The 24,777-nt window shown below is 39.7% G+C and overlaps 2 protein-coding genes across 7 annotated transcripts in view; one reads left to right on the top strand and one right to left on the bottom strand.

Annotated features, from left to right (window-relative positions):
- The window catches only part of MYPN (myopalladin), a 107,695-nt gene that overhangs the window by 36,071 nt on the left and 46,847 nt on the right, over positions 1-24,777 (bottom strand). For all 3 annotated transcript variants that reach the window (XM_044942179.2, XM_044942178.2, XM_006070267.4), the window contains 8 exons: positions 23,213-23,388; positions 19,979-20,030; positions 16,133-16,247; positions 14,834-14,905; positions 7,136-7,277; positions 5,040-5,063; positions 2,054-2,170; positions 912-1,281 (listed from right to left, as the gene is read on the bottom strand). In XM_044942179.2, the coding sequence (XP_044798114.2) occupies positions 912-1,281; positions 2,054-2,170; positions 5,040-5,063; positions 7,136-7,277; positions 14,834-14,905; positions 16,133-16,247; positions 19,979-19,986 (848 nt within the window). In that variant the 5' untranslated portion in view covers positions 19,987-20,030; positions 23,213-23,388. The remainder of the gene's footprint in view (positions 1-911; positions 1,282-2,053; positions 2,171-5,039; positions 5,064-7,135; positions 7,278-14,833; positions 14,906-16,132; positions 16,248-19,978; positions 20,031-23,212; positions 23,389-24,777) is intronic.
- ATOH7 (atonal bHLH transcription factor 7) overlaps positions 1-24,777 on the top strand; it is a 104,132-nt gene that overhangs the window by 67,492 nt on the left and 11,863 nt on the right. For 2 of the 4 annotated variants that reach the window (XR_006550823.2, XR_006550815.2), the window contains 2 exons: positions 4,522-4,587; positions 5,788-5,916. The gene's annotated coding sequence lies outside the window, so the exon portion shown is untranslated. Of the gene's footprint in view, positions 1-4,521; positions 4,629-5,787; positions 5,917-24,777 lie in introns of those variants that run through there. The other 2 variants (XR_006550816.2, XR_006550817.2) reach the window with 2 other exon arrangements.

Here is a 24,777-nt window from a genome sequence, read left to right as displayed (position 1 = left end):
AGAAACGGGAAATAGAGAGATGAAATTAAAGGCTGTAAAGATTATTAGACCTAAGAAAGGGCTTTGTAAGAAGGCTATAGAGGTGGGAGGAAGGTTCAGGTGGGCGGCACCTAGGATCTGTGTATACCTACGGCTGATTCATGTTGATGTATGGCAGAAACCAACACAAAAATTATAAAGCAATTATCCTTCAATTAAAAATAAATTAATTGAAAAAACAGACCAATAGACACAAAGATATTTATAACATCCCAGAAGTGGCAAATTTGGGTTTTAAAATCCAGCCAGTTTTAGCACAGGGGACTATATTCAATATTTTGTAATAACTTACAAGAAAAAAGAATCTGAAAAGGAATACATATGTATAACTAAATCACTTTGCTGTACACCAGAAATTAGCACAACATTGTAAGTCAACTATATCTTAATTTTTTTAAAAAAGGAAAAAATTCAGGTGCAAAAAATATTGAAGGATGTGGAGGGACTTCCCTGACACTACAGAGGTTAAGACTATGCTTCCACTTTAGGGGACACAGTTGGATCTTTGGTTGGGGAATTAAGATTGTGCAAGCTGCTCAGTGCAGCCAAAAAGTAAAATGGCTCAAGAAGCTGAATCAAAAAAAGTTTATTAAAACAGAAAAGTGCAGAAGTGCTTCACCTGAAGCCATCTAGTATAGAACAAACATCTTTTTGAGCCCGTTTAGATGTAACATTTCTTGGAAGTAGAATATGAATAGTAAGGACGATAGTGATAGCACATTTACACTGATGTAAGGATATATGATTTGCAAAGCATTTAATGTGTGTTTTCTCATTTCATAATTCTCCTTTTGAGCTTCATCATTTTTAAGAAGGGCAGACTCAGAGAAGGTCACAGGCACTCTTGGTTATCCATTCTAATTTTTACTTACAGTTTGGGTTTGGCCAGAACTGGAGGGGGCTCTTTGACGGGTGAGGAAGGCTCAGAGATTTTTGCTGACTGTCCATTGAATCTCTCCTGGAAGGAATCTGGCCTGGTCTGGTGGGTGGTCACCATGCCACCCTCGGAGGATTCTTCGCTTCCTTTGTCATCTTCAGGCAGGTTGAAGTGCACACGGAGCCCGATCCTTGAGCTGGACCGGGGCTCGTTGTGGTTCACCAGCACCCCTTCCAGTTTGGGTTTAGGGGGTTGTTCCACAGGAGGCTCTGGGTTGGGTGGGGATGGCTGTTGCTCAATAAGAGCTAGGTTGGTGGTGGAGTTGGCTGAGTGAAGAGACCCATTGTTTCTGAGATCTTCATTTCCTGAAAGGATGATAACAGGACCTGAGCCATTAGCCTTACTCAACAAGACTGAGAAAGGACTGTAAACCTGAGTTGGGGCAGGAATCCAACTTAGGCGAATGTGCTAATGAGAGATGCTTGTCAAAAACAGAAAACCCAATCTGAGGCATTAATGAATGGTAAGGATACTGGGGGAAAAACTCAAAAAAATCTAAGTAGCATTTTGGAAAGAATTTTAGAAGTCTGTGTAAGACCAAGGACATGTTTTTTAGGGAATATCATAAATAACAGCAGGATAAATGAGATGGTGGTGATAAATACAATAAGAAATTAGAAATTGAATTCTGTTCAGGAACACTTTCCCCAATAATTCAAAAAAATTTTAGGAGAGCTACACTAGCTTCATATAAAAAGCAGTAAGAAAGGGTAAAGTATACTCTTCATACTTATATTCAAAATCTTAGTCTAAACCAATGGTCCCCAACCTGTTTGGCATCAGGGACTGGTTTTGTGGAAGACAATTTTTCCATGGACTGGGGTTGGAGAGGTTGGTTTCAGGATGATTCATTCAAGTGCATTACATTTATTATGCTGCTGCTGATCTGACAGGAGGTGGAACTCAAACAGTAAAGTGAGATGGGGAGCAGCTTTAAATACAGAGGAAGCTTCACTTGCTCACCTGCCGCTCACCTCCTGCTGCATGGCCTAGTTCCTAACAGGCCATGGACTGGTACTGATCTGGGGGTTAGGGAATCCCTGGTCTAGATGGTTACGGCATTGAAAGAATCCTTACCTCTCACATCTAGCTGTGCAATGCTTGACACTGTGCCATATTTGTTGCTTGCAGTACATGTGAAGCACCCAGAGTCTTCTGCAAATACCTCAGCAATGACCAAAGTACAGATCTCCTCTAAAGCCAATAAAGCAGAGATGGTTACTGACTTTTTATGGAAATGGAATTATGGGATTTTCTGATATTAGATAGTGATTCTATAAAAGTCAATAGAAGAAGATGATTATATTGTTTGAAAATAATTAGTCCAATTATTTGATTGAATTGACTGGTTAGCAGACCAAATGAGCCAAAGGATGTAAAATGAATAACTCCATGCAGACACTCAGCAAGAGAATTTAATAATAATATAATCAGATTATGAATTCATAAATATTATGTGTTTATGTCATCAGTCCAGAAAACAAAAGTAGAACCAAGAAACAATAAGCTTAAAATCACAAAAACAAAGGATTTAAAGCAAAAGGAGGCTATGGCTGATTCATGCTGATGTATAGCAGAAACCAACACAATATTGTGAAGCAATTATCCTTCAATTAAAATTAAATAAATTTTTTAAAAAAGCAAAAGGAGTTCTGTGTGAACTAAAAGGATTGAAAAAACGATTTTTAAGCCCAGATCTCACTATTTCCGTGGAGAACTATTTTCTTCTTTTTTGGTGACCTATTCTGTGGGGAACTTTTGTCATGAGGTAATTTTAAATGAAGGCCATAATTTAAAACTGGACAGTGAATATTTTGCTTAGCTACTAGTAATTAGCTGGTAGAGCAACTTAGAATTCTGGGTGAAAGAAAAGTGAAATGCACCTTTTCTTTTGTGATACTATGGTAATTCTTATAAGATTACTCCAATACAGAGTATGAACCCCCTTTGAGTAACTGCTGAAGTGATTCCCAGATAGAATCATATGATTACAGCCTTAAGTTATTATAGTTAGGTGTTCCTTGGCAACTAATGAAGAGAGATATAAGATGGTAACATAAACCTCCAGTTATCACTTAGTGGAACTGACATTAAAAACAAAATTAACAAAAGCAGAGTTGTATTAGAAACTTGGCATCTCAGTGTTTCATGATAACTGGATTGAATTAGCTGGATAACTTCTAGGAAAACCGGACAGGAGGCCATGGCAGACAGTGTTGAGTACCTGCTCAGTTAACTCTTCATCTTCCTTACTCCTTATTAATAGAATCCTGGCTTTGCCCACCCTCCTTGAGATGATCATAGGCTTCAAGGCAGACTGGCCTCTCTCAGCCTTGGTTGGTGAATCATGACTGGTCATGCTAACCAGTCATGCTAACTCTGTTCTTGCTTAGATGGTGGCATGTGACACACAATTTTGATCAATAAGATATTAGGGGAAGTCTCCTGAGGAGTTTCTGGGAAAGTTTTCTATACTCTTTAAAAGGAATAACAGAGAGCATTATTCCCTACTTTTGCCTCTGGACGTTGTCATCTGCATGTAATACCCAGAACTGTGGCTGCTGTCTTGGGTATATGAGTAGAACCAGCTTAAGAGGATACTCTGAAGGTGACAGAATGAGGGGAGGAAAAAAGCTTGGTCCTTGATGATCTGAGATGCAAAATTAAGCAGTCTCAAGACTTCCATTTCTTAGGGCATTTTACAATGTGACAGGATAGATTTTTCTTGTTGCTTAAGCCACGTTTGGTTAGGTTTTCTTTGCTTGCTGCCCAAAGAATCTTAAATGATGGAGAGGCGAAGTTTGGTTTTTGGTACCTCTCTGTCCTTTTTCTGAGGCTTATGCTTCCTTCTCTCTGTTCCCCTTCCCAAACATTTGCTCTCTCAGCTTTCAGGAACCTGCATTCAGAAAATGATCTGATAAATTTATTCAGACTACACTATACCTGCCTGATAAAATATTCTGTCTCCAAAGGGTATTTGCATTATACAAGGTGGAAGGAAGAACTCTCTGGACATGAAATTTTAGATTGTAGAGCTTGAGCTTAGTTTTGGTCATGGACCTCTTTAGCGTAACTCTGCAATTATTTTGTGTATGAGACTACCTAGTGAAAAAGCTTGTCCTAGTTGAAAGTATCAAAAGACTGAAATATATTCAAGGGGAAAAATGTTTCTCCACTGCAAGCAATGCTAGAGTAAGACCACTGTGGTCTTTACTGTATCCCCAAGGGCCTACTTACTGCATAATCCAAGGTTATGCAACATGGATTATTGTTGTTCAGTTGCTAAGTCATGTCTGATTCTTTGCGACCACGTGGACTGCAGCACACCAGGCTCCCCTGTCCTTCACTGTCGCCCGGAGTTTGCTCAGATTTATGTCCATTGAGTTGGTGATGCTATCTAACCATCTCATGCTCTGCCACCCTCTTCTGTTCAGTGTCTGTATTGGGAATGCTTTTCCATTCAGTTTTTGGGAGAAAGAATTATAATAATGAAATTCCAAACCATGATTCTTACCCACGGACACAAATACAATCTTATTTTTCAGGGTGATCACAGAGAGGACATTCAGATGTTTACGCTGTGGTTTGTGAATGACTTGTATTTTCTAGAGGTAAGAGCTTCTATGTCATCTTAATATCCTCCCAACCTCATCTAATAACACCACTAACATTGTATTGATTCTGAGTTGATTCTGTGAATTTCAAAATATGATGCATAACTTTTGAGAAACATAGTCTGTAGAATTGGAATTGATCTAGCATCATGGAAATTGCTCAGCCCAGTTGAAGGAAATCATAAGTAGGAAAATATTCCTAAGAGGGAAAATATTCCTAAGAAACATTCCTCAACAACCCAGAACTAACTGTATTCACAATAGGTATTGAATATGTATTTCAGATTTGTACATGCTCCTCATTTCCTTCTCCTACAGTAATAGCAAGAGTTGGCTTCGATCTTCTTTCTAAAACTTTTTTTTTCTTGACACCAGTATAACTGCAATATGTTTTATTACATATTTCAAATCACTGATCACATAAAAATGGAAGTTAAAATGATCTTTACCTGGCTCTGCCATGGATCGAGGTTCTAAAAGGAAAAAAAATTAAAAGATTCTGAGCATTCATTTTACTGAGAGGTGATATTTTCATCAGAAGCTTCCCACTGAATTTCACAATTTTTTTCTGCATACTCATGAGCAATTTGACAAAGCTAATCTGTGAATGTTAAGTAAAATGACCTAAGCACCGATGACCTTGATGGGGATAGGATATTTATCATAGAAGAGCAGCAAGAGAGAACTACTGCTTAAATGATGTGGCTGCATCTTGGGACATACCTGGGTTCCACCTGAGACATGCAAACCTTAGGTTGGGAAAAGTTACTGAATTAGCTGGTACTCAGGATGATTTATTTTTATTGTTTTCATTCGGCCTGACCTGAAAAATTCTGTGAAGACTGAGGGATCCTTCTTGGCTTTGGGCTATCACATCTTGATATAATGTAGGATATACCTCCTGCCCTAAGGTTTCTAATGTTAAGAGCCTCAGGATAGATGACAGGTTCCTCAAGAGCAGATTTTATTTTAAAATTCTTTGGCATTTCTGAAAGTGCCTGATTGGTACTTAAAACAGGTGCTCAACCAATGTTTATGGAATTGCAGTCATGCAGAACAGTCTTTAACACTGATAAAACTAGTGAGGGTTTTTCTTTTTTTTCTCAGCTTAAATGGTATTCAGAATATTATTGTTCCTGCTGCTGCTGTTAAACCTGATAGTAATTTGATTCATATATCTAATCTATTTTGTGATAGGAAAAAATGAACAAATTTCAGCATATTTATGACTGAAATGTGTCAAGCTGAAAGCACTGCATGACAAGAAAAGAAGAATTAACCACTTGGATACACACACACACACACACGTACATATATGTTTATTACAATAAAAAATAAAACCCAAATAAATAACGAACAAATGATATGAATAGGTAATTTAAAAAATAAATTTAAAGACCTAATAAATATGAAAAAGAAGTTCCTTCCCACATCTAATTAGTGAAGTGCAGATTAAAACAAGTGTTCTCATTTTGGACCTAGAAAATTAGTGAAGATTAAAAAATATTTAATATCCATTGTTAGTGAAGGTATTAAGACAAAGGAATTTCCCATGTATTTCTGGTTGTATAGAATATACATGTAGTAGCATGTGTCCCAGTCGGCTGGGACAGATATCTGGTTTATTCCTGGGATCTCTGTATAATGATTAAGAGTACCCTCTTTTACTCTCCAAAATTAGATGATCAATTATATGATCATTGTAAATTCAGTTCAACCTTTCTGGAGGGTACTTTGGTAATTTATATTAAAGGCTTAAAAATTGTGAATTTACAGTAACAATTCTAGTGCTCAAATTTATTCATAGATATTCTCTGTTAACATGATTTGAGATATAGTTTATAATAGTAAAAATTTTTGGACATTCTACATTTTCAACAATAGGTAATTAAGTAAATATGAAATTGAATTGATTTATTTTTAAAGGTAAAAAAGATCTGTATTAATATGGAAAGATATTCGTGAAATGTTGAGTGAAAAATCAATTTACAAAAAATGATTTATTTTTACTTAAAAAACATGCATGTTCAAGAGGGAGGGGACATATATCTGGACTTATGTCTGGTTCATGTTGATGTTTGATGAAAAGAACAAAATTCTGTAAGCAATTTTTCTTCAATTAAAAAATAAGTAAATTAAAAAAAAATATGCATGGAAAAAGTTTTGGAGAATGTACACCAAAATATTAACACGGCTTAGTTTGATGGATTATGATTATAAGTGATTTTTATTTTATTCTTTTTATTACATTTTAATTAGCTGTTGTTATAAAAATAATGTACACAATAAATTTATAAAAATTATTTAAAAAGTTGCCAGTCCAGGTTCGATGCACGATACTGGATGCTTGGGGCTGGTGCACTGGGACGACCCAGAGGGATGGAATGGGGAGGGAGGAGGGAGGAGGGTTCAGGATGGGGAACACATGTATACCTGTGGTGGATTCATTTTGATATTTGGCAAAACTAATACAATTATGTAAAGTTTAAAAATAAAATAAAATTAAAAAAATTATTTAAAAAATAATTTTAAAGCATTGACTTACTTTTCTGTAAAATTCTAAAATCTGGAGAATCTTCTATCAAGGTCCCTTCTCTATACCACTCAACTTTAGGAGATGGGGCTCCTTTTACTCTGCATTCAAAGACAACTAGCTGACCCTCAGAGGCTGATAAATTTTGTAACATCTGTAATGAGAAGAATACTGTTAGAACCAAAAAGTATCTATTTTTGGAATCTACTTCCAGCAGCTGAGTTTTCCAAAAAGGCACCATTGCTTCTATGTTTGGGTTTTCTCCAAATCTTGTGCATTTCCAGCAGCTTCAATTTGGTGGATCTACATCAAATCTATTTTTAAAGATATAGTCATCTGTGCCCATAGGATACTTTTTCCTCACTATCTTCTTCCTTCTCTGTTGTAGTGCCAGACAAATACTAGGCAAAATGTTTTGAGGGTTTGCAAAAATACTAATTTTCAGTAAAGTCATTCTGCTTCCTTTGAGAAAATGCCCAAGTAGAGTTTGGTTTTCAGATATAATAACAATTAAAAAAATCTGCAGTGAGTATATACTAGGTGTATTCAGTATGAAAGTAATGTATTTCGGGGGGCTTCCCTGGTGACTCAGTGGTAAAAGAATCTGCCTGGCAATGCAGAAGGCCTGGGTTCAATCCCTGGTCTGGGACGATCCCACATGCTGCAGAGCAACTAAGCCCGAGCGCCACAACTATTGAGCCTGTTCTCCACAGCCTGGGAGCCGCAACTGTAGAACCTGCTCTCTACAGCCCGGGAGCCACAACTACTGAAGCCCCAGTGTTCTGGAGTCTGTGCTCCAAAAGAAGAGAAGCCACTACAAAAAGAAGCCCCTGCACCGCAACCAGAGAGTACCTGTCACTTGCCATAATTGGAGAAAAGCCTGAACAGCGATAAAGACCCAGGGCAGCCAAAAAGTAAATAAATAAAACCTTTTTAAAAAAGAAAGTAATGTATTTTTCCACATAAGAATGTTCCATGAGGTGGGAAATCTTTGTGGCTCAACACTGACTATTTTCTTGGCTTGCTTGTCAACTTTCTGCAGTCCTGGAAATTGATGTTTGTTCTGCTATTTTGTTTTCTGTATGTGTTCTTTACAGTATAGCCTCAGAGTCTGTTGAGGGATATATAGAATGGCAATCTCTATATAATCATAATTGCATGTGAAGTTTTGGGTCATGGTAAAATACGTCATAATTTTGTGAAGGCATCGTTAAATGCTCTTCTAAACTTCCACAAAAAAAAAAAAAGTTTACAAAAATCACTTTCAACTGTAAAATATCAGTCTATTCTGTAACAGACTCTATGGGAGAATAGAACTTACATTTTCCTTTCATAACTTGTCTTTCACTCATCATGATTTGTGAGCTTAAAGTCACACATTCATTTGTGTTATTGGTACTTGATTTGATTGTGAAAAGCTCTGTTGGCATGTGTGTGGGCACATTTTTACCATAGGCTAAAAGATTACAAATGTGGGAAAGGTTATGATTATCTTCCTCTACAAGCTCTATTAGCAATAAATAATTCAGGCTTTCCTATTATTACAATTTTGGGGTCTGCATTTAGGTATCAGCTCTTGCTTCAGAAGGGGGTGGGAGACTTGGATTTGATCCAGGGTCCAGACCCCTGGAGTAGGAAATGGCAACCCACCCCAGTATTCTTGCCTGGAGAATTCCATGGACAGAGAAGCTTGGCAGGCTGCGGTACCAGGGATTGCCAAGGGCTGGACACTTGCACTTTACTCTGAGCAACTTTCACTTACATTTCACTTTGGAGAAGGATGGGCCAGTAGTCTTTTTCGCTTTTGTCATTCACTCTGATAAATATTTTATGATTGTTTACAGCTCTTGTCTTAACAACATATGGTATTTTGTGCATGGACCCATCATATTCAGAACATCTGTCTAAGGAATAACAGGGTGAGGAGAACCACATGGCTTTAGCTACCATAGGAGATTTTTACCTGAGAAGGGTGTGTAAGTTGATATTGTGACTGCCAGGGGGCGCCACAGACAAAAGTTAGTGGGTTTGGTGGGTTTTTTTTTGTTGTTTTTTTTGCATTCCCAAATTTGTTTGCTGAAGGAGTTCAGGATGGAATTTGCAGAGTGGTTTCTGAAGTAATGAGGAACTATTTGATTAAAAGCCTGGTTTTTCCTTGTCTACTCGCAAACAGTGGCTTCTAGTGACAAGAATGTTCTCAATAAGTAGGGAACATCAGTGAGTTTTGGGTGCTCCTGGCAAGCTGGTGAATATGCCCTTCACTTTGATATCTGAGCCAATTCTGTGCGAAAATGGTAGTTTGGGAGTCTATCGAAAACTTTAATGGCAATCAGACATCTCCCTGGGATTCATACATAATGAAGTCTCTTTCTTCTTGAGGCAAAAAAAAAAAAAAAAAAAAAAAAGCAAACCCCAAAAAAGTGGCAGCTGCAGAAGGGATTGAATAAAAAAAAGTGTGGCACATTTAAAGAATGAATGTAAGCAGAATGAGGTCAATCTATTCATTCTGACCTGACTTGCAGTTCGGATATATGAACCAAGTCTCTATCTGGCAGTGCTGTGTGTACGTGCTAAGTTGGTTCAGTCGTGTCAGACTCTGTGATGCTATGGACTGTAGCCCACCAGGCTCTTCTGTCCATGGGCTTCTCCAGGCAAGAGTACTGGAGTGGGTTGCCATTTCCTGCTCCAGAGAATCTTCCTGACCCAGGGATTGAACTTTTCTTTCTTATGTCTCCTAAACTGGCAGGAGGCTTCTTTACCACTAGGGCCACCTGGGAAGCCCCAGTCCTGTTTGCAGAAGGACCTCCTTGAGAGAATATGTTACTCATAGTTGAGACCTCTGTTAGCTTGTTGTAAGTACTCACTCGACATTGAAAGCCGAGACCTGTGTTCTGTGGGAGACAATAGCCAAGACACTTGAATGACTATAGTTACAGAACATGCCTGTTAAGTGTCTGTGATATGAGATGGAAGCTTGTTCCCGTGGGGCACATCATCAATACTCAGTAAAGGAGAGGCCCTGGGTCATCTTACAAGCCACTTAGAAAAGGTTGTTGAAGGTCATGATTTGAAGGACAGTGATAGTTGTTATTGCTAAAAGCTGTGCTTTTCTACAAAAGTCTCATGACAAGAAATCGGTTCACATCACTGTCCAAATCAGTTGCACCATTTGAACATTTTGTAAATGGGGCCATGTTCAACACAGCAGTAGGTCTTAGGCTGTTACTAATGACACATTGTATAAGACTTGATCATATTTACCTTGACTTCACTGAAGATGAATAAGACGTGAAACATTCCCCAACAAGCAAAGATTAAGTTAGTCTTAACTAGGAATTACAGATTTGAATTAAAGTCCCTATAATGAAAAGTCTACAACCTGCTGAAGTAAACAGTATCCAAAGTGCAAATCTGTCTTATGTGTGATCACCGTACTGATCATCCAGGAAGACATTCTTTGCGGGGTAACTTGACAACACAACCCTAAGAAGCATGTCTTCCACAGCCATTTGCTATTGGATTTTTTTTATTCTCTGTTCCTGCTAAAGACACTCTGAAGCCACAAAGTGAGGAAAGCAGCAACTCCTTCTTAGCCGAAATGGAAGTGATTCACCACAGAATAAATATTATTGGGTGCCTGCTTTGTACCAAGTGCTGTGTGCAGGTGCTGTAAATGTGACTTGAAAGGACACAGTTGCTGCTCAGTAGATCCCACAGATATAGTGCAGGGACATCCTTGAGAAAAGGTGTCTCCCTTACTGGTTGAAAAGATGTCAGGTACAAGGTTCATATCGTTATTGTATTCTCTTTTTTAAATCTAGTGGCTGCTTTTGCACTTTGGGAGATGCTGGGAATGAATGCTGTAGTGCCTTAGGCTGGAGTTGGATCAGAGCAGTTTTTACTGGTAAAGAACCCTTTTTGCTCCAAGATAGTCACAAGTGTCCAGTGCAACAGTTGAGCCAGAGAAGTCTCTGGAATTGTCAGGTTGGGGAGAGGGGCCCATGTAATCTTCAGGAATCTAGAGCCAACCACCAGCCCAGTTATTTCAGGGCTTCCTGCCTCTGCTATTATATAATGAAGTGCCGTTCTTCAATTTTTCACTTCCCCTGCCCCCTTGCACTCTTCAAATTACTGCTGAAGCAGCTGCAGCCAATGCTGCTGCAGCCTTGAAAGCCCGCCCGAGCAGCTGCTGTTGGAGTGGGCGCAGCGACAGGAGTAAGATTCTAATTTGATCATCTACCTCCCTTCATGTTCAAGGAGTGTGAGCACTGTTTTCCCCCCATAAACAGAGTGAAAGCGTTTTTGATACACTATAGAAGATGGAGGATAGTCTATCTCGTAAAGTATTTAAAAATATAGGTGTCCTTCATAAGAGCTTATTTACAAAACAGAGACAGACTCACAGACTTGGAGAAAGAACGTTATGGTTACCAGGGGGAAAGAATGAGGGAAAGGGATAGTTAAGGAGTTTGGGATTGACATGTACATGCTGCTGTATTTAAAATGGGTAACCAACAAGGACCTATTGTACAGCACAGGGACCTCTACTCAGTGTTATGTGACAGCCTGGATGGGAGGGGAGTTTGGGGAAGAATGGATACATGTATATATATGGCTGAGTCCCTTTGCTGTCCACCTGAAACAATCACAACATTGCTAATCAGCTATGAAAAGTGAAAGTGAAAGTTGCTCAGTCGTGTCCGACTCTTTGTGACCCCATAGACTATACAGTCCATGGACTCCAGGCCAGAATACTGGAGTGGGTAGCCTTTCCCTTCTCCAAGGGGTCTTCCCAATCCAGGGATGGAACCCAGGTCTTCCGCATTGCAGGCGGATTCTTCACCAACTGAGCCACAAGGGAAGCCCATACTATATTCAGCAATCCTCCAATATAAAATAAAAAGGTTAAAAAAAAAGTTATCCTCTATAAGTAGAGCAATGAACTAGCATATGGGACCCCACACTTCTTTCAGATTCTACCACTGTTTTGCTGGGCAATCCTCCTTTTCATTTTAACCTTCTCTAAAGAGAAGATAATACCAGTACTTCCCCATCACCAAAGGAGGTAGGAGGGGTTAAATAAAACTTTGCCCTCAAATTGCTTGCCATTCCCTTCTTCAGGGGATCTTCCCAACCCAGAGATTGAACCCAGGTCTTCTGAATTGCAGGCAGATGCTCTACCGTTTGAGCCACCAGGGAGGCCCCTTTTAAAAATGGCTTGTTGCCATTATTGGCAGAGAAATGCTTTGTTGGGCAGTATAGAAGTGAATCATAGGGACTGGAATGCCAGACGTTCCTAAAGAAGTAAATAGAACAAGGAAAAACCCAAGCAAACATATGCCAACGATCGGTTATCACGGCTCACGCCACGTGGTTACCGTCATCAGTGGCTCTGATTCAGAACTTTTCTGATGACACTGGCAGTGACGATGACCTCAGTTGTGCCCTCACTCATGGAAACTAACGCAAGCACACTGTTGCTGATAAGTCCCTCTGGAATCTCAGCCACAGGCTATGCTAGAGCCCTACATCTGAACAACCCTGATCCCATTTATGGAGACAAAAGCACACTTTCCGAGGGCTGAGAAAGCCTCACCAAAGTTTGAGTCTCTGTATTAGAGATTGCTTTCCCACCATGGAGCTAACATTTTTGGAGATTCATCTGATAAACAGCATACACTGATGACTAATTCACTTTCTCATTTTTATTTATCAAAGGCATATATATCATCTGCAAATCAGAGCATCTAATTAGAGGCAGGTTATCAGTCACCACACAAAAACAGCTAACTTGTGACTAACCAGTCCATGAAAATTAAATGTAAAGAATAGTTTTTAAAGTCTTATTAGGCTTTTGGGAATAATTAAGATAGTTTTGGACCTATTATAATCATGGTGGACTCCCATCTAGATATTAGAGAGAGGCTTTAAGGTGCTTGGGAGAGACAGAAAAGTAAACCTTTTTATTATCGTGCTAAATGTTATATCAGAGATATGTACCAGATGATGTAGATGCAGAGAAGACAGCACCCCCAAAGGATGGGAAAGTGTGGAGGGAGGTAAGGACACCTCTCTGCTGTCTGGTTGGGCAGATGGTGGTGAGGAGAAGAGTGGGAGGAGACTTCAGTTTGGGACGGAATAAATTATTCTGTGATTTCGTTACATTTGAAGAATCAGCACTACCTGACGAAGATAGTGTTATGACAAATAGGCACAACAGAGTGTTCAGATTTCTCAGCGTTTAAGCTCTGTTTTAAGGCTAGGCGACTTAGCAGTGAACTAAGACAAATAGAGGTAGCTCTGTTAGCTATATTACACACACACACACACACGTCCACTTAAAACTCTTCATTAAAGTCTGGTATTCACCAAATCAGAACACGTTGCTTTCCTACTGCTAGTCTTTGAAAATAGCAAAACTTAAATTCTGAAAGCAGGTTACAGGAAACATCTGAAAAATCGCGATGCATCTTGTTTCACATAATAATGTTTGCCCACGGTCATGGATAAACATGTCTCACTCAGACTCTGCTTAATTTTGGAAAACCATCTTGGATGAGCTAATATGGTAGAACTTCCCTTAAAACTGATGTTTCTGTGGAAGTTGTGAATTTAGCTCCTCCTTTAGGATCAGTACTTATTGGAAAAGACACCTTTTTTGTTTTGTTTTTTTTTTGGACATTTTTCTCTAATCCATGATTTCTCAACCCCAGAATTAACTGGCATTTTGGATTGGATAATTCTTTGTTGCAGAAGGCTGTCATCTTGTGTATTACAGAATGTTTAGCAGTATCTCTGGATGCCAGCTCCTGTTGTGAAAATCAAAAAGTGTCTCCAGACATTGTCAAATGTCCTTTGAGGAGCAAAATTAACTCAGATCAAGAACCATTGCTCTAAAACATGCTTCTGAGAGGATAAGATCTCTTTGGGTTTAAGTTTGGTATTCATATAAAGAACAAATTATAAATCCAGACATAAACTCCTTTCATGTAGTCTTCATGATTCCAGAACAAATTCAGTGTGACTCAGTTTTTCACCTTTGAATTTACTGTCCTGGGCAACATATAAACAAAGTATGTTATATAAGAGAAAGAACAACAGACAGAAATGAGAGACCTTGTTTCTAGTCCTGATTCTACCAAGGTCTGTGACATTGGATAGATTGTTTAATCTCTCTGCCTACCCTTGGTTTTTTTTTTTTTGTCATTTGTAAAGAAAGTTCCTGAGTAAAATTTCCAGTTCTAAAGACAAAGATTATGAGACTCAGAATTTAATGCCGCTACAATAGTTGGCACTATGGATTAGAAAAAGAAAGCTCTTTGTCCTTGAGTGACAAAGTCTATATTAAGCCTTCTGAGAGCATGTAACTGCATCTCCTTGAGCACCAGACATCCAGAGAAAATTGTGGAGTGCTTAGAAACCTTATCACCTGACCCGTCGGTGGGGCTACCGTGTTTAAAGCAGTAGGATGGCCATAGAGATCAGTGTGGTGAATGGGGATGGGGATGACCTCTCCCTTATTACACAAACTGTTATTAGACATCTCCGACTTCAGGAGGCATGGTAACAGCTACCACAAAAACCCAAACCCTATAGTGTATTTATAAGAGAACAAAATCCTGAGATCAAATCAGTGAATCTTGGATCCTGCAACTTTGGGTATTGTGGTGTGTTTAAAGCCATGGCAGAAAGAAGTAACATTTTGATTACCTTTGTAAACACAGGAGCTGCAATGATAGGTTTTCCATCCAATCCTTGCAGGTAGTTTGTAGGGCTCTGACACTGTTAGAAGGGAACCAAAAATAGATTCATCGTCACTAGAATTATCAGGTAGGTAGGTAGATAGATGGTAGATACATATAACAAGCTAAAGAATTTGGTGTATGAAATTAATCTAAAACCGAAGACTGACATTTTCTATGTCATGATTCACAGACATCAAATTTTATGCTGAACTGATTGTATTACTATTTCTTTCTACATCACAGTGGCTGTAAATATGTGCCCCCCGTCACCATCCCCTTACATACAGAGCTAAGTAATGAACCTTAACCCCTTGTAGAGGTTCCATAGACTCTTGAGGCTTCACAGATCACAGTTTGAAAACTACTGGATTAGAACTAAAATATGACCCCTCTGCATTACTAAATGGGTCAGATAAGTATGCTGAAGAAAATTTTAAAAAAATTTAAGGTTTTAGATCTTTATATACATCAATATTTAAATATACAACAACACATTACAAGTGTGTTTATATTAATATGATTTCATATTTTAATGTATATGCATTGCTGTTCAGTCACTAAGTTGTGTCTGACTCTTTGAGACTCCATGGACTGCAGCACACCAGGCTTCCCTGTCCTTCACTATCTCCTGGAGTTTGCAAAGATATGCATATAGATATGCAAAGAAAATGCCTGAAACGGATAGAAAGTATTAACAGGAGGTACCTCTGAAGAGTGGGCGCACAGAAGTAGAATGTTGATTAAGTTTTTACTTAGTATGCTTTTTGTATTTTTTAAGTGTTTTTACAATAAGCATATACTATCATTATCGTCATAATCAACCTGAAGGATGAGAGACTTTACGATTTTCTGAAAGTTGTTTTAATGGTTACTCTATCTTAGAAAGTAGAATTTTTTTTTTTTTTTTTTATAGCTCCATGAACCGAGTTTCATGAGAGTCCTGGGCCAGTGGGAGAGCTGGCAGCTCATTGTATATGTAATCCATGCCCTTCATAAAGCTGGGATATCAGAGACTAACTTGTAGAGTTTCTTTTCCTATGAAACTTGCCTATGAAGTTACAGAACATGTTCCGAAAGCCAGGGAAACTACTGATATCATATACCGGCAGTACACAGTGATTATCATGACTATAGACGTGTGTTGCCCAAGGTCATTATGAAATTGCACCAGAGGAGAACATGATCGTGCCATACAAGAGGGTCATGGTCACAGTGCCTCCTTGTCACAGTTCATGGCACTTGTGTTTCACTTAGATTCTTGTACCTGCTGGATGGTTGATACCCTGGGCTGGGCCACCACAGGCTGGGTTTGGGGTACTGCTGAAGGAATGGCTGCAGAAGTAGTGGGAGGCGATGCCACCTCATTTGGCTTCTGGACTCTGAGAAACGATTAAAATACAGATTATAAAACAGACCTATCATTCTTGTGAAAATTCTTTCAGCAAAGCTTTCAGCACTGCTTACAAAACTTTTTGTTCAACATGATCGCACAAACATTTATTGAGGGCTTCTTTGCTGTACTCTTTGTTAGGCAATGTAAACAGGAAGATAAGACTCCGGTTCTGTCCTTGAGTTCACTGCCGTTCGCAGAGCTGGGGACTCAAACATGTTCATAGCTGAGATTCAAGACAAGTGCTATGACAGTGCATGTGCACAAAATTTTCTGAGGTTGGTTTTGTTGTTGCCCTCTGTGTTTGTCTTCCCCCTCCCATTCCAAGGAGGAGGCCAGGCTTTGTAAATTTTTGCTTCTGGGATTTTGATGTGGCAAACAGCAAAAATAGCCCAAGACAATGAGCTCTTCATCTTTACACAAATTAAATTAAAGAGATTGTTTGAAGGGCAGGGGAGCCAGAAAGTATTCTTGAGAAGTCTGCAGAGGGGAGATTATTTCAGTTTTGTTGTAGGAAAGAGAGAGGTCTGGGTATCTTGCCAGAGAACCTAACAAGAGAGAGAACCTGAGTCCAGACAGAATGGCAATCCTTTGATTAAAGGCTCCCAGTCTTGCTAACCATATCAGTCCCTAAGCATGTCAGGAAGAAACAAAGGGCTGGACTTGAAGGGACCTTGAGATCTGGGACATAGGCCTCCCACCCTAATCTGTGGGGGTAGATGACCGATGTCAGGATAGGCTCCTCTTTTGTCTGTATGTTACCTCTCTTTGCCTTAGCTTCCACATGTATAAAATGAGGAAATAATAATTCTTACCTCACAGGGTAAAATAAGGTAATTCATGTAAGATGCTTAGTGTGTGTGTTAGTTGCTCAGTTGTGTCCGACCCTTTGTGACCCCATGGACTGTATAGCCTGCCAGGCTCCTCTGTCTATGGGATTTCCCAGGCAAGAACACTAGAGTGGGTTGCTGTTCCCTTCTCCATGGTATCTTCCCGACCCAGGGATTGAACCTGGGTCTCCTGCATTGCAGGCAGATTCTTTACCATCTGAGTCACCAGAGAAGATGCTTAGAGCAATGTTTAATACCACACTATATATCTATATCTATGTCTGTGTCTGTATCTGTCTATATCTCAGGAATCTTTGCTCAATGTTGGAGGCAAAACTGAAAGTGAAAGTGCAAGTCGCTCAGTCATGTCTGACTCTTTGTGACCCTGTAGACTGTACAGTCCATGGAATTCTCCAGGCCAGAATACTGGAGTGGGTAGCCTTTCCCATCTCCAGGGGATCTTCCCAACCCAGGGATCGAATCCAGGTCTCCCGCATTGCAGGTGGATTCTTTACCAGCTGAGCCACAAGAGAAGCCTTGGCGGCAAAAGGGACACCCAATAATGACTGAATATTTTCCCAGAGCCAGGTAGAGTAGGGTCTCAGAAGCAGAATCATTTTATGGTGTAGAGGCTATTGGTATTCCTGAAGCATCCATTTTCTTCTTCTACGATAACAGAACCCCTGATTTCTTTCCATGGCTACTCCAAAAAAAGATTGCATTTCCCAACCCTCCTTGATGCTAACTGTGGCCACACGACTACTTTCTGGTCATGGGATATGAAGGATAGTGCTGTATGTAATTTAAGAGAGATGACCTTAAAAAGGGGGTTGGGTATGTCCTTTATTCCTTTCAATCTTAGATTGAGAAGATGAGGCCGCATCTTGGAAAGAGGCAGAAAGCTGGAAGCAGACTGGAGTCCAGTGCAAGGTGGAGTTGTTTTACCAGCCAAATTCATATTTTTTATGTAAAGGAGAAAAATATTTGTCTTATTTAAGTTACTGTTATTTGGGGTCTCTATTCATACCCAACTGGAGCTAAATCCTAACTACCACAAGTAGATTTAAAGAAAATGAACAAATGAGATATTTCTTATTTAAGTTTGTATGTCAAATTCATACCCATTAGGCTTGCAAGCCATGTTATGAGAGCCTTGAGGAACGAGTGATGTGCAGTGGAGAAGGAGCTTATTATGTGACGTGACTGGGTTTTGGAGGATAAATAAGAGTTTGCCAGGCAGAAGTGATTGGGCAATCTTAGCAAAGTGAACAGAATGAAATGGCAGCTGTGTAGAGAGCCTGAGGTGGGAGAATGGTTGAGGAGGGGCAGGAAAGCCTGACTGATACTCTAGTGAATAAAGTTTTGTATGCCCGTGTTGAGATTTTTTTTTTTAATGTTTTTGCTTGTTTTGTTTGATTTTTATTTTCCAATAGACAATACTTTTTTAAGTCAAGAAAATGATAAGCTCAGAATGATCTTTTAACTGGGTGGTTTGGAAACTGTAAAAGAGAGAAAAAGATTGGAGCACCTATAAAGAGGTGATTGGCATAAAGGGAGAGGAATGAAGAAAAAACTGAACTGAAGCCATGGGAATGACAAGGAAGAAGGTTAAAGGGAGAAATAATTTACTCTGGTTATAAGTTTTCATATGTGAACAAAAGCTGAAAGCAGTTTGCCATTCCAAAGTAGACATGTGTGTGTTAGTCGCTTGGTCGTGTCCGACTCTGCGACCCCGTGGACTATAGCCCACCAGGCTCCTCTGTCCATAGGATTCTCCATGCAAGAATACTGGAGTGGATAGCCATTTCCTTCTCCAGAGGATCTTCCCGACCCAGGGACTGAACCTGGATCTCCTACTTTGCAGGCAGATTCTTTAGCATCTGAGTCACCAGAGAAGCCTAAGATAGGCATACTCCCTACCCCCACTGCCACTCCCCAGTTTGAAGAATAAGTCATGATTTCTACCCTTAAGGAGCTTGCCCTCTGTGGAAGAGGATAGAATATACAAATTCAGTTAACAACTCCTTACTCTTTCAGACATTGCCTGTGTTTCAGAAAGTCTCAAGAGACGACTGTTTCTAGTTCCTATGCTTTCTGTCCACAATTTTCTCTGCCTGAAACACCCTTTCCTCTCTTGTTTGGGAATCTCCACCTACTGTTCTTTTAAGAGCCAGCTTAGGGTCCCCAGCTCTGTGACACCTTTCCTGATCTCCTTCCCTCCCCCAACGATAAGGGGTCCTTTGTGTCAAATCCTTAAACCCTGCACATGGTTCTGTCATAGTCTATTATACTTTATTACTCTTACTGTCTATATACAAGGTGTACATTTTTTGCTATATTTGCTATATGTATATTTCTTTCTACTAGGCTGTGAGCTTCTTGAAGGCAGGAAGCATCTGATTTTTCTTGGTACCCAGTGCATCTAGTGAAGCACTCGATATAGTGCTACTCTATAGGTATAGAGTAGGTGCTTAGCCAACGGTTGTGGAAAGTAATGTAACTTTGTTCAGTACCCAATACTTTAGCAAAAAGGTTATAACTTGCCCAGATAACTTATACATATATTTTTGGCTCACCAGATTGTGTGTTATTTTGAGTACTATTCTTTAGTCAGAAAACATGATTTTTTTTGGACCACTGAGTTATTTGTTCTTATTCTTTAGATATAAGTATATGATGGTGTATTATAGGTGATATTTCATTTTTAAAACATTGGGAACACTAATCTTTTAAGGAACAACAAACAAAGAAATAGCTTTTTACCCAAAGTCACTCTTTTTTTTTTTTTTCTGATGTCATACCCTGCAGCCCCATTCTTCAAGTTCTACTAAACAATTAGCAGTTTTCTCAGGACCTGAGGATGCTAAATAAGATAGAAAATTGGAATTACCGATTCATTTCGTCCTTGTTAGGGTCCCCTTCTGAGTCTGAAGAAGAAACCCCTGGAAAAATAAAAACAAGTCATGTAATTGTAAAGATAATTTCTTAAACCAGCTCCTAGGCATTTGAAGATTTATGGAAGTTTAGACCTAGAAATAAACTCAGTGATTCCCTGAACTAACACCCATTTTACAGATAAGAAACTATACCCTAAGTAGTTGAAGTGCTTGCTCAGGTCACATGCCTACTTAGTGACAGAATTCAAATTAACTGGTCCAGGGATTTCCCTGGCAGTCTAGTGGTTAAGATGCTGTGATTCCATTGCAATTAGGCACCGGTTCGATCCCTGGTCAGGGAACTAAGATCCCACATGCCATGAGGCATGGCCAAAAAATAAAAGAAAAACAAATTAACTGGCCCAAATTCTGTGGGTTCTTTTATATAAAACACCTGCTGACACCTTTAGATTAACAGAGCAGTGTTTGCAGACATTCTGTATTGTCCATAAATCCTCTTGCTCTTGGCCTACACAGATTAAATAAAAGAAGGGATTACATTAGATTCCAAACATTGTAGGTGTAGGTGGATGCCCTTCCGTCCAGTACTAATATTAACAAGTCACTCTTCATCTTGGGAGATGGGAGTATTTGAAGCTCTTCTGCCAAAAATTTTTAAAAATCAGCAATCGAATCTCAGCACTGTTAGCAGAGCTTTGATCCCTGATTTGTTTCTTAATATAGTGAATTCCAGGAAGATATCACAAAACTAAATCTGGAGGTATTTGTGTACTCCAAAAATTTGAGGATGAAAAAATATAACATCTATTTATGTATTATTCGTTTTTAGTATCATTATTCATATATCTATTCAATAAGTGAAGTGAGGTGAAGTGAAGTCGCTCAGTCGTGTCTGACTCTTTGCGACCCCATGGACTCCATCCATGAGATTTACCAGGCAAGAATACTGGAGTGGGTTGCCATTTCCTTCTCCAATCTATTCAATAAAAGTTTATTAAATAACCACTATGTACCTGGTACTACATAAGGTATTAGAGATATAAAGAAGAATGAGACAGTTCTAACCTTTATATCATAAGAATACAATATTTAAGTCCTAAAAGCAAGGCATGCATAAGGTATTATAGATGATAAAAGTACTGAAGAATGGCTCCCAGGAAAAACGCAGAAGATAAGAGGAAACAGGATCAAAAACTTAGGTCGATATATAAGGTACATAAATTGATTCCTCCCTAAAATTAGTCATATAAGTTTGGTACTGATATTAATGCCTTTCCAAGGCTCCGAGGTGGTCTTCCTGCTTCTATGTTTGACTCCTTTTGGTATATTTTCAGCTGGGAGCCAGAGTGACCCTGTTAAAAACTAAGTCAGATCATGTTACAACTCTGCCTGGAATCCTTCAGAGCCTCCTATCTCAGAGGAAAAGCCAGGTCCTTGCAGTGACCCGTGAGGACCTACGTGATCTTCTCACTGCCTCCTCCCACCTCCACCCCATCCTGAACTTCTGACCTGCTCATCTTTGTACCTAAGACATGCACACTCCCTCTTCTGAGCCACTACGCTTGCTGATTTCACTCCCTAGAGTATTCTTCCTTTGAATATCCCTGTGACTCACTCCCTCACTTCCTTCAGGTCTTCATTTATATGTCATATGGTAAATTAGGTCTTGTACAGCAATCTGTACACACACACGCACACACGCATGCATGTGTGCATTCACATACTTCCTATCCCTTCTACGTCCTGTCATAGTGCTCATATATACTGTAAGATAACAGAAAACATAAATTGTTCTCTCTGCCCCTGATTCCTGGCACAGAGCTCCTAAAACCCTTATAATCCCCTAAGTGATGAGCACTTAAGAGCATCTCTTGCTCTAATATTTGTCTTTAACCCTGCCTCTGACTCAGGGCTTCTAAAACTCTAATAAATTCCTAAGTGATGAGAGCACTGGGAGCATCTTTGTTCCAATGAGGTGACTTTGGGTGGCTTCTGGATGGGGGCTGGTCACCCAGAAGACCAAGCTGTGATTGTATGTGTGTGTGCTAAGCTGTTTTATGTCCACCTTTCTGTGATCCTGTGGACTGTAACCCAGGAGGTTCATCTGTCCAAAGGATTCTCCAGGCAAGAATACTGGAGTGGGTTGCCATTCCCTCTTCCAGGGGATCTTTCCAACCCAGGGATTGAACCCATGTCTCTTTTATCTTCTGTACTGGCAGACGGGTTCTTTACCACTGGCACCACCTGGGAAGCCCTACGGTGATTAGAAGCTTGGAATTTTCAATCCTACCACATCATACTCCAGAGAAGAAAGGCAGGCCAGAAATGGAGTTAAGAGTTGATCATGCCTGTGTGAGAACACCTCCATAAAGTCCCAGTAGTGTGGGGTTTGGAGAACTTCCAGGTTGATGAACATAAGCACACTGGGAGGACCACACATGGCAACTTCATGGTGGCAGAACCCCTGTGCTCAGGGGCCTCCCACACCTCTCCCTGTGTATCACTTCACCTGGCAGAACCCCTGTGCTCAGGGGCCTCCCACACCTCTCCCTGTGTATCACTTCACCTGGCTGATCATGTGTATCCTTTATCACACCCTGTAGTAAACTGGCAAACATAAATAAGTGTTTCCCTGAGTTCTGTGAGCAACTCTAACAAATTAATTGAACCTGAAAAGGGGGTTGTGAGAACCTCCAATTTGTAGCCAAGTCAGACAGATGTTGTGGGTAATCTGGGCACCTACTCCCTGTGATTGGCATCTGAAGTGGGGTAGGAGCAGTCCTGTGGGACTGAGCTCTTAACTTGTTGGATCTGACCCTATCTCCAGGTAGATGGGTCAGAACTGAGTTAATTGTAGGAAACCAAATTGGTGCCATGAAAAATTGTTTGTTGGTGTGAGAACCATCTCCCTTATCACACACACACACACACACACACACACACACACACACACACACACATTGAATTTGTATTAGAACTATTTCATGTATCTCACATAAGTATATATTTTGTTTATCTCATATATTTTCTCTCCTATGACAGTGTTATTGCCATCTGTCCATGAACCTGGGGATTTTTGTCTATTTGTCTCACTGCTGTTTTCCTCACTGAAGAGTGTGTGGTAGAGCAAGCCCTTAATAAATATTTATTATGTATTTATTTAACTTATTTATTATAACTATATATATTATTAGTAAGTACCATGCTCCAAGAGTATTTTGCTTTACCTTCTATGTAAATCTCAGCAGAAGTTGAATCTGTCCCATAGATGTTAGAAGCAAAGCAGGAATAACGTCCAGTGTCCTCTTCAAAGGCTTCAGCAATGGTCAGTGAGTGCAGATTTCCTGCCTGGATGATGTGAATGTCTGGGGAATTTTCAAGCTCCTTGCCTTCACAGTACCACCTGCAAGGAAGAATATTGGCAGGATTGAAATGTGAGAAGTAATAACATAAATGGCTCCAGATGTTCCCTAAGAAGAAAATTGTGGCAAACTTGGAGTCAAAACATTAAACGATCCAGTATTATGGTATAATTTGGTTGTAACAATGAGAAGAGCTGGCAGGATTCAAGTCATGATGACACTATATTCGGGAAATTAGAAAGCAGCTCCTATTAAGAATGATACAACCGGAGGAAGACGAAGAGATTTCGAACACTGCCAACCACGGAGAGCACGGTCTTTGATGTGGAACTTGACCTACAGCATTCTATAGTATGCATTCAGTAAGTGCTACTTTAGCTTATTTGGAAGGAATCTAAGGGATATTAACGGTTTGTGAAGTTAAAGTTGAACACTCATTCCCTACTACAAAATTGCATCAGACCTAGCTAAATTAAAGTTATTTTGATTGGTTACTTGAATCATTAGATAAGGGGGCTGGCTCATATTTTCCTAGGAGTGACCCAACTCTGGCAAATAACCCAAGTTAAATATATTTCTATATGTTATGGCATTTTATTGTGATGTATATACTTGAGGTTAGAAATTTTTATTATGAAAGTTTTTCACCTGAAGTTTACACTAAGTAATGCATAAAATAATGTTTAAAATGTGAAGGTACCTAATAAGAGGAAAAGACATTAAAATCACATGGAAATAGGGGTTTCACTGGTGGCTCAGTGATAATGACTCCACCAGCCAATGCAGGAGACAGGGGTTCCATCCCCGGTCCAGGAAGATCCCACATGCCATGGGGTGACTAAAGTCTGTGTGCCACAACTGCTGAGCCTGTGTTCTAGAACCCAGGAGCCCCAACTATTTTGAGCCCACATGCCGCAACTGCCGAAGTCTGAATGCTCTAGAGCCTGGGCTCCGCAGCAAGAGAAGCCACCAAAATGAGTAGCCTCCGCTCGCCACAACTAGAGAAAAGCCTGCATAGCAATGAAGATCCAGCACAGTCAAATAATAAATAAACTACATGGAAAAATCATTGTTCATGCTATTGATTGGCAAAAGCCTGAAAGTTTAACCGCTCCATATACTGCTAGTAGGAATGCAGAATGGTACAACCCCTATGAAAATATGGCAGCATCTACCAAAATTACTGATTACATTTATCCTTTGACTCAACAGTCCCACTTGTGGAATCTATCATACAGTTACACTTGTTTATTCGCAAAGTCGTATCCAACTCTTTTGTGACCCCATGGACTGTAGCCTGTCAGGCTCCTCTGTCCATGGGATTTCCTGGGCAAGAATACTGAAGTGGGTTTCCATTTCCTTCTCCAGGGCCTCTTCCTGACCCAGCGTTCGAACCTGTGTCTTCTGTATTGGCAGGCGGATTCTTTACT

Source organism: Bubalus bubalis, chromosome 4 (genome assembly GCF_019923935.1).
Source record: "Bubalus bubalis isolate 160015118507 breed Murrah chromosome 4, NDDB_SH_1, whole genome shotgun sequence".
In the NCBI taxonomy this organism is placed as follows: domain Eukaryota; kingdom Metazoa; phylum Chordata; class Mammalia; order Artiodactyla; family Bovidae; genus Bubalus; species Bubalus bubalis.
The sequence above is the reverse complement of the archived record's forward strand: the minus strand, read 5'-3'. Positions and strand labels throughout refer to the sequence as shown.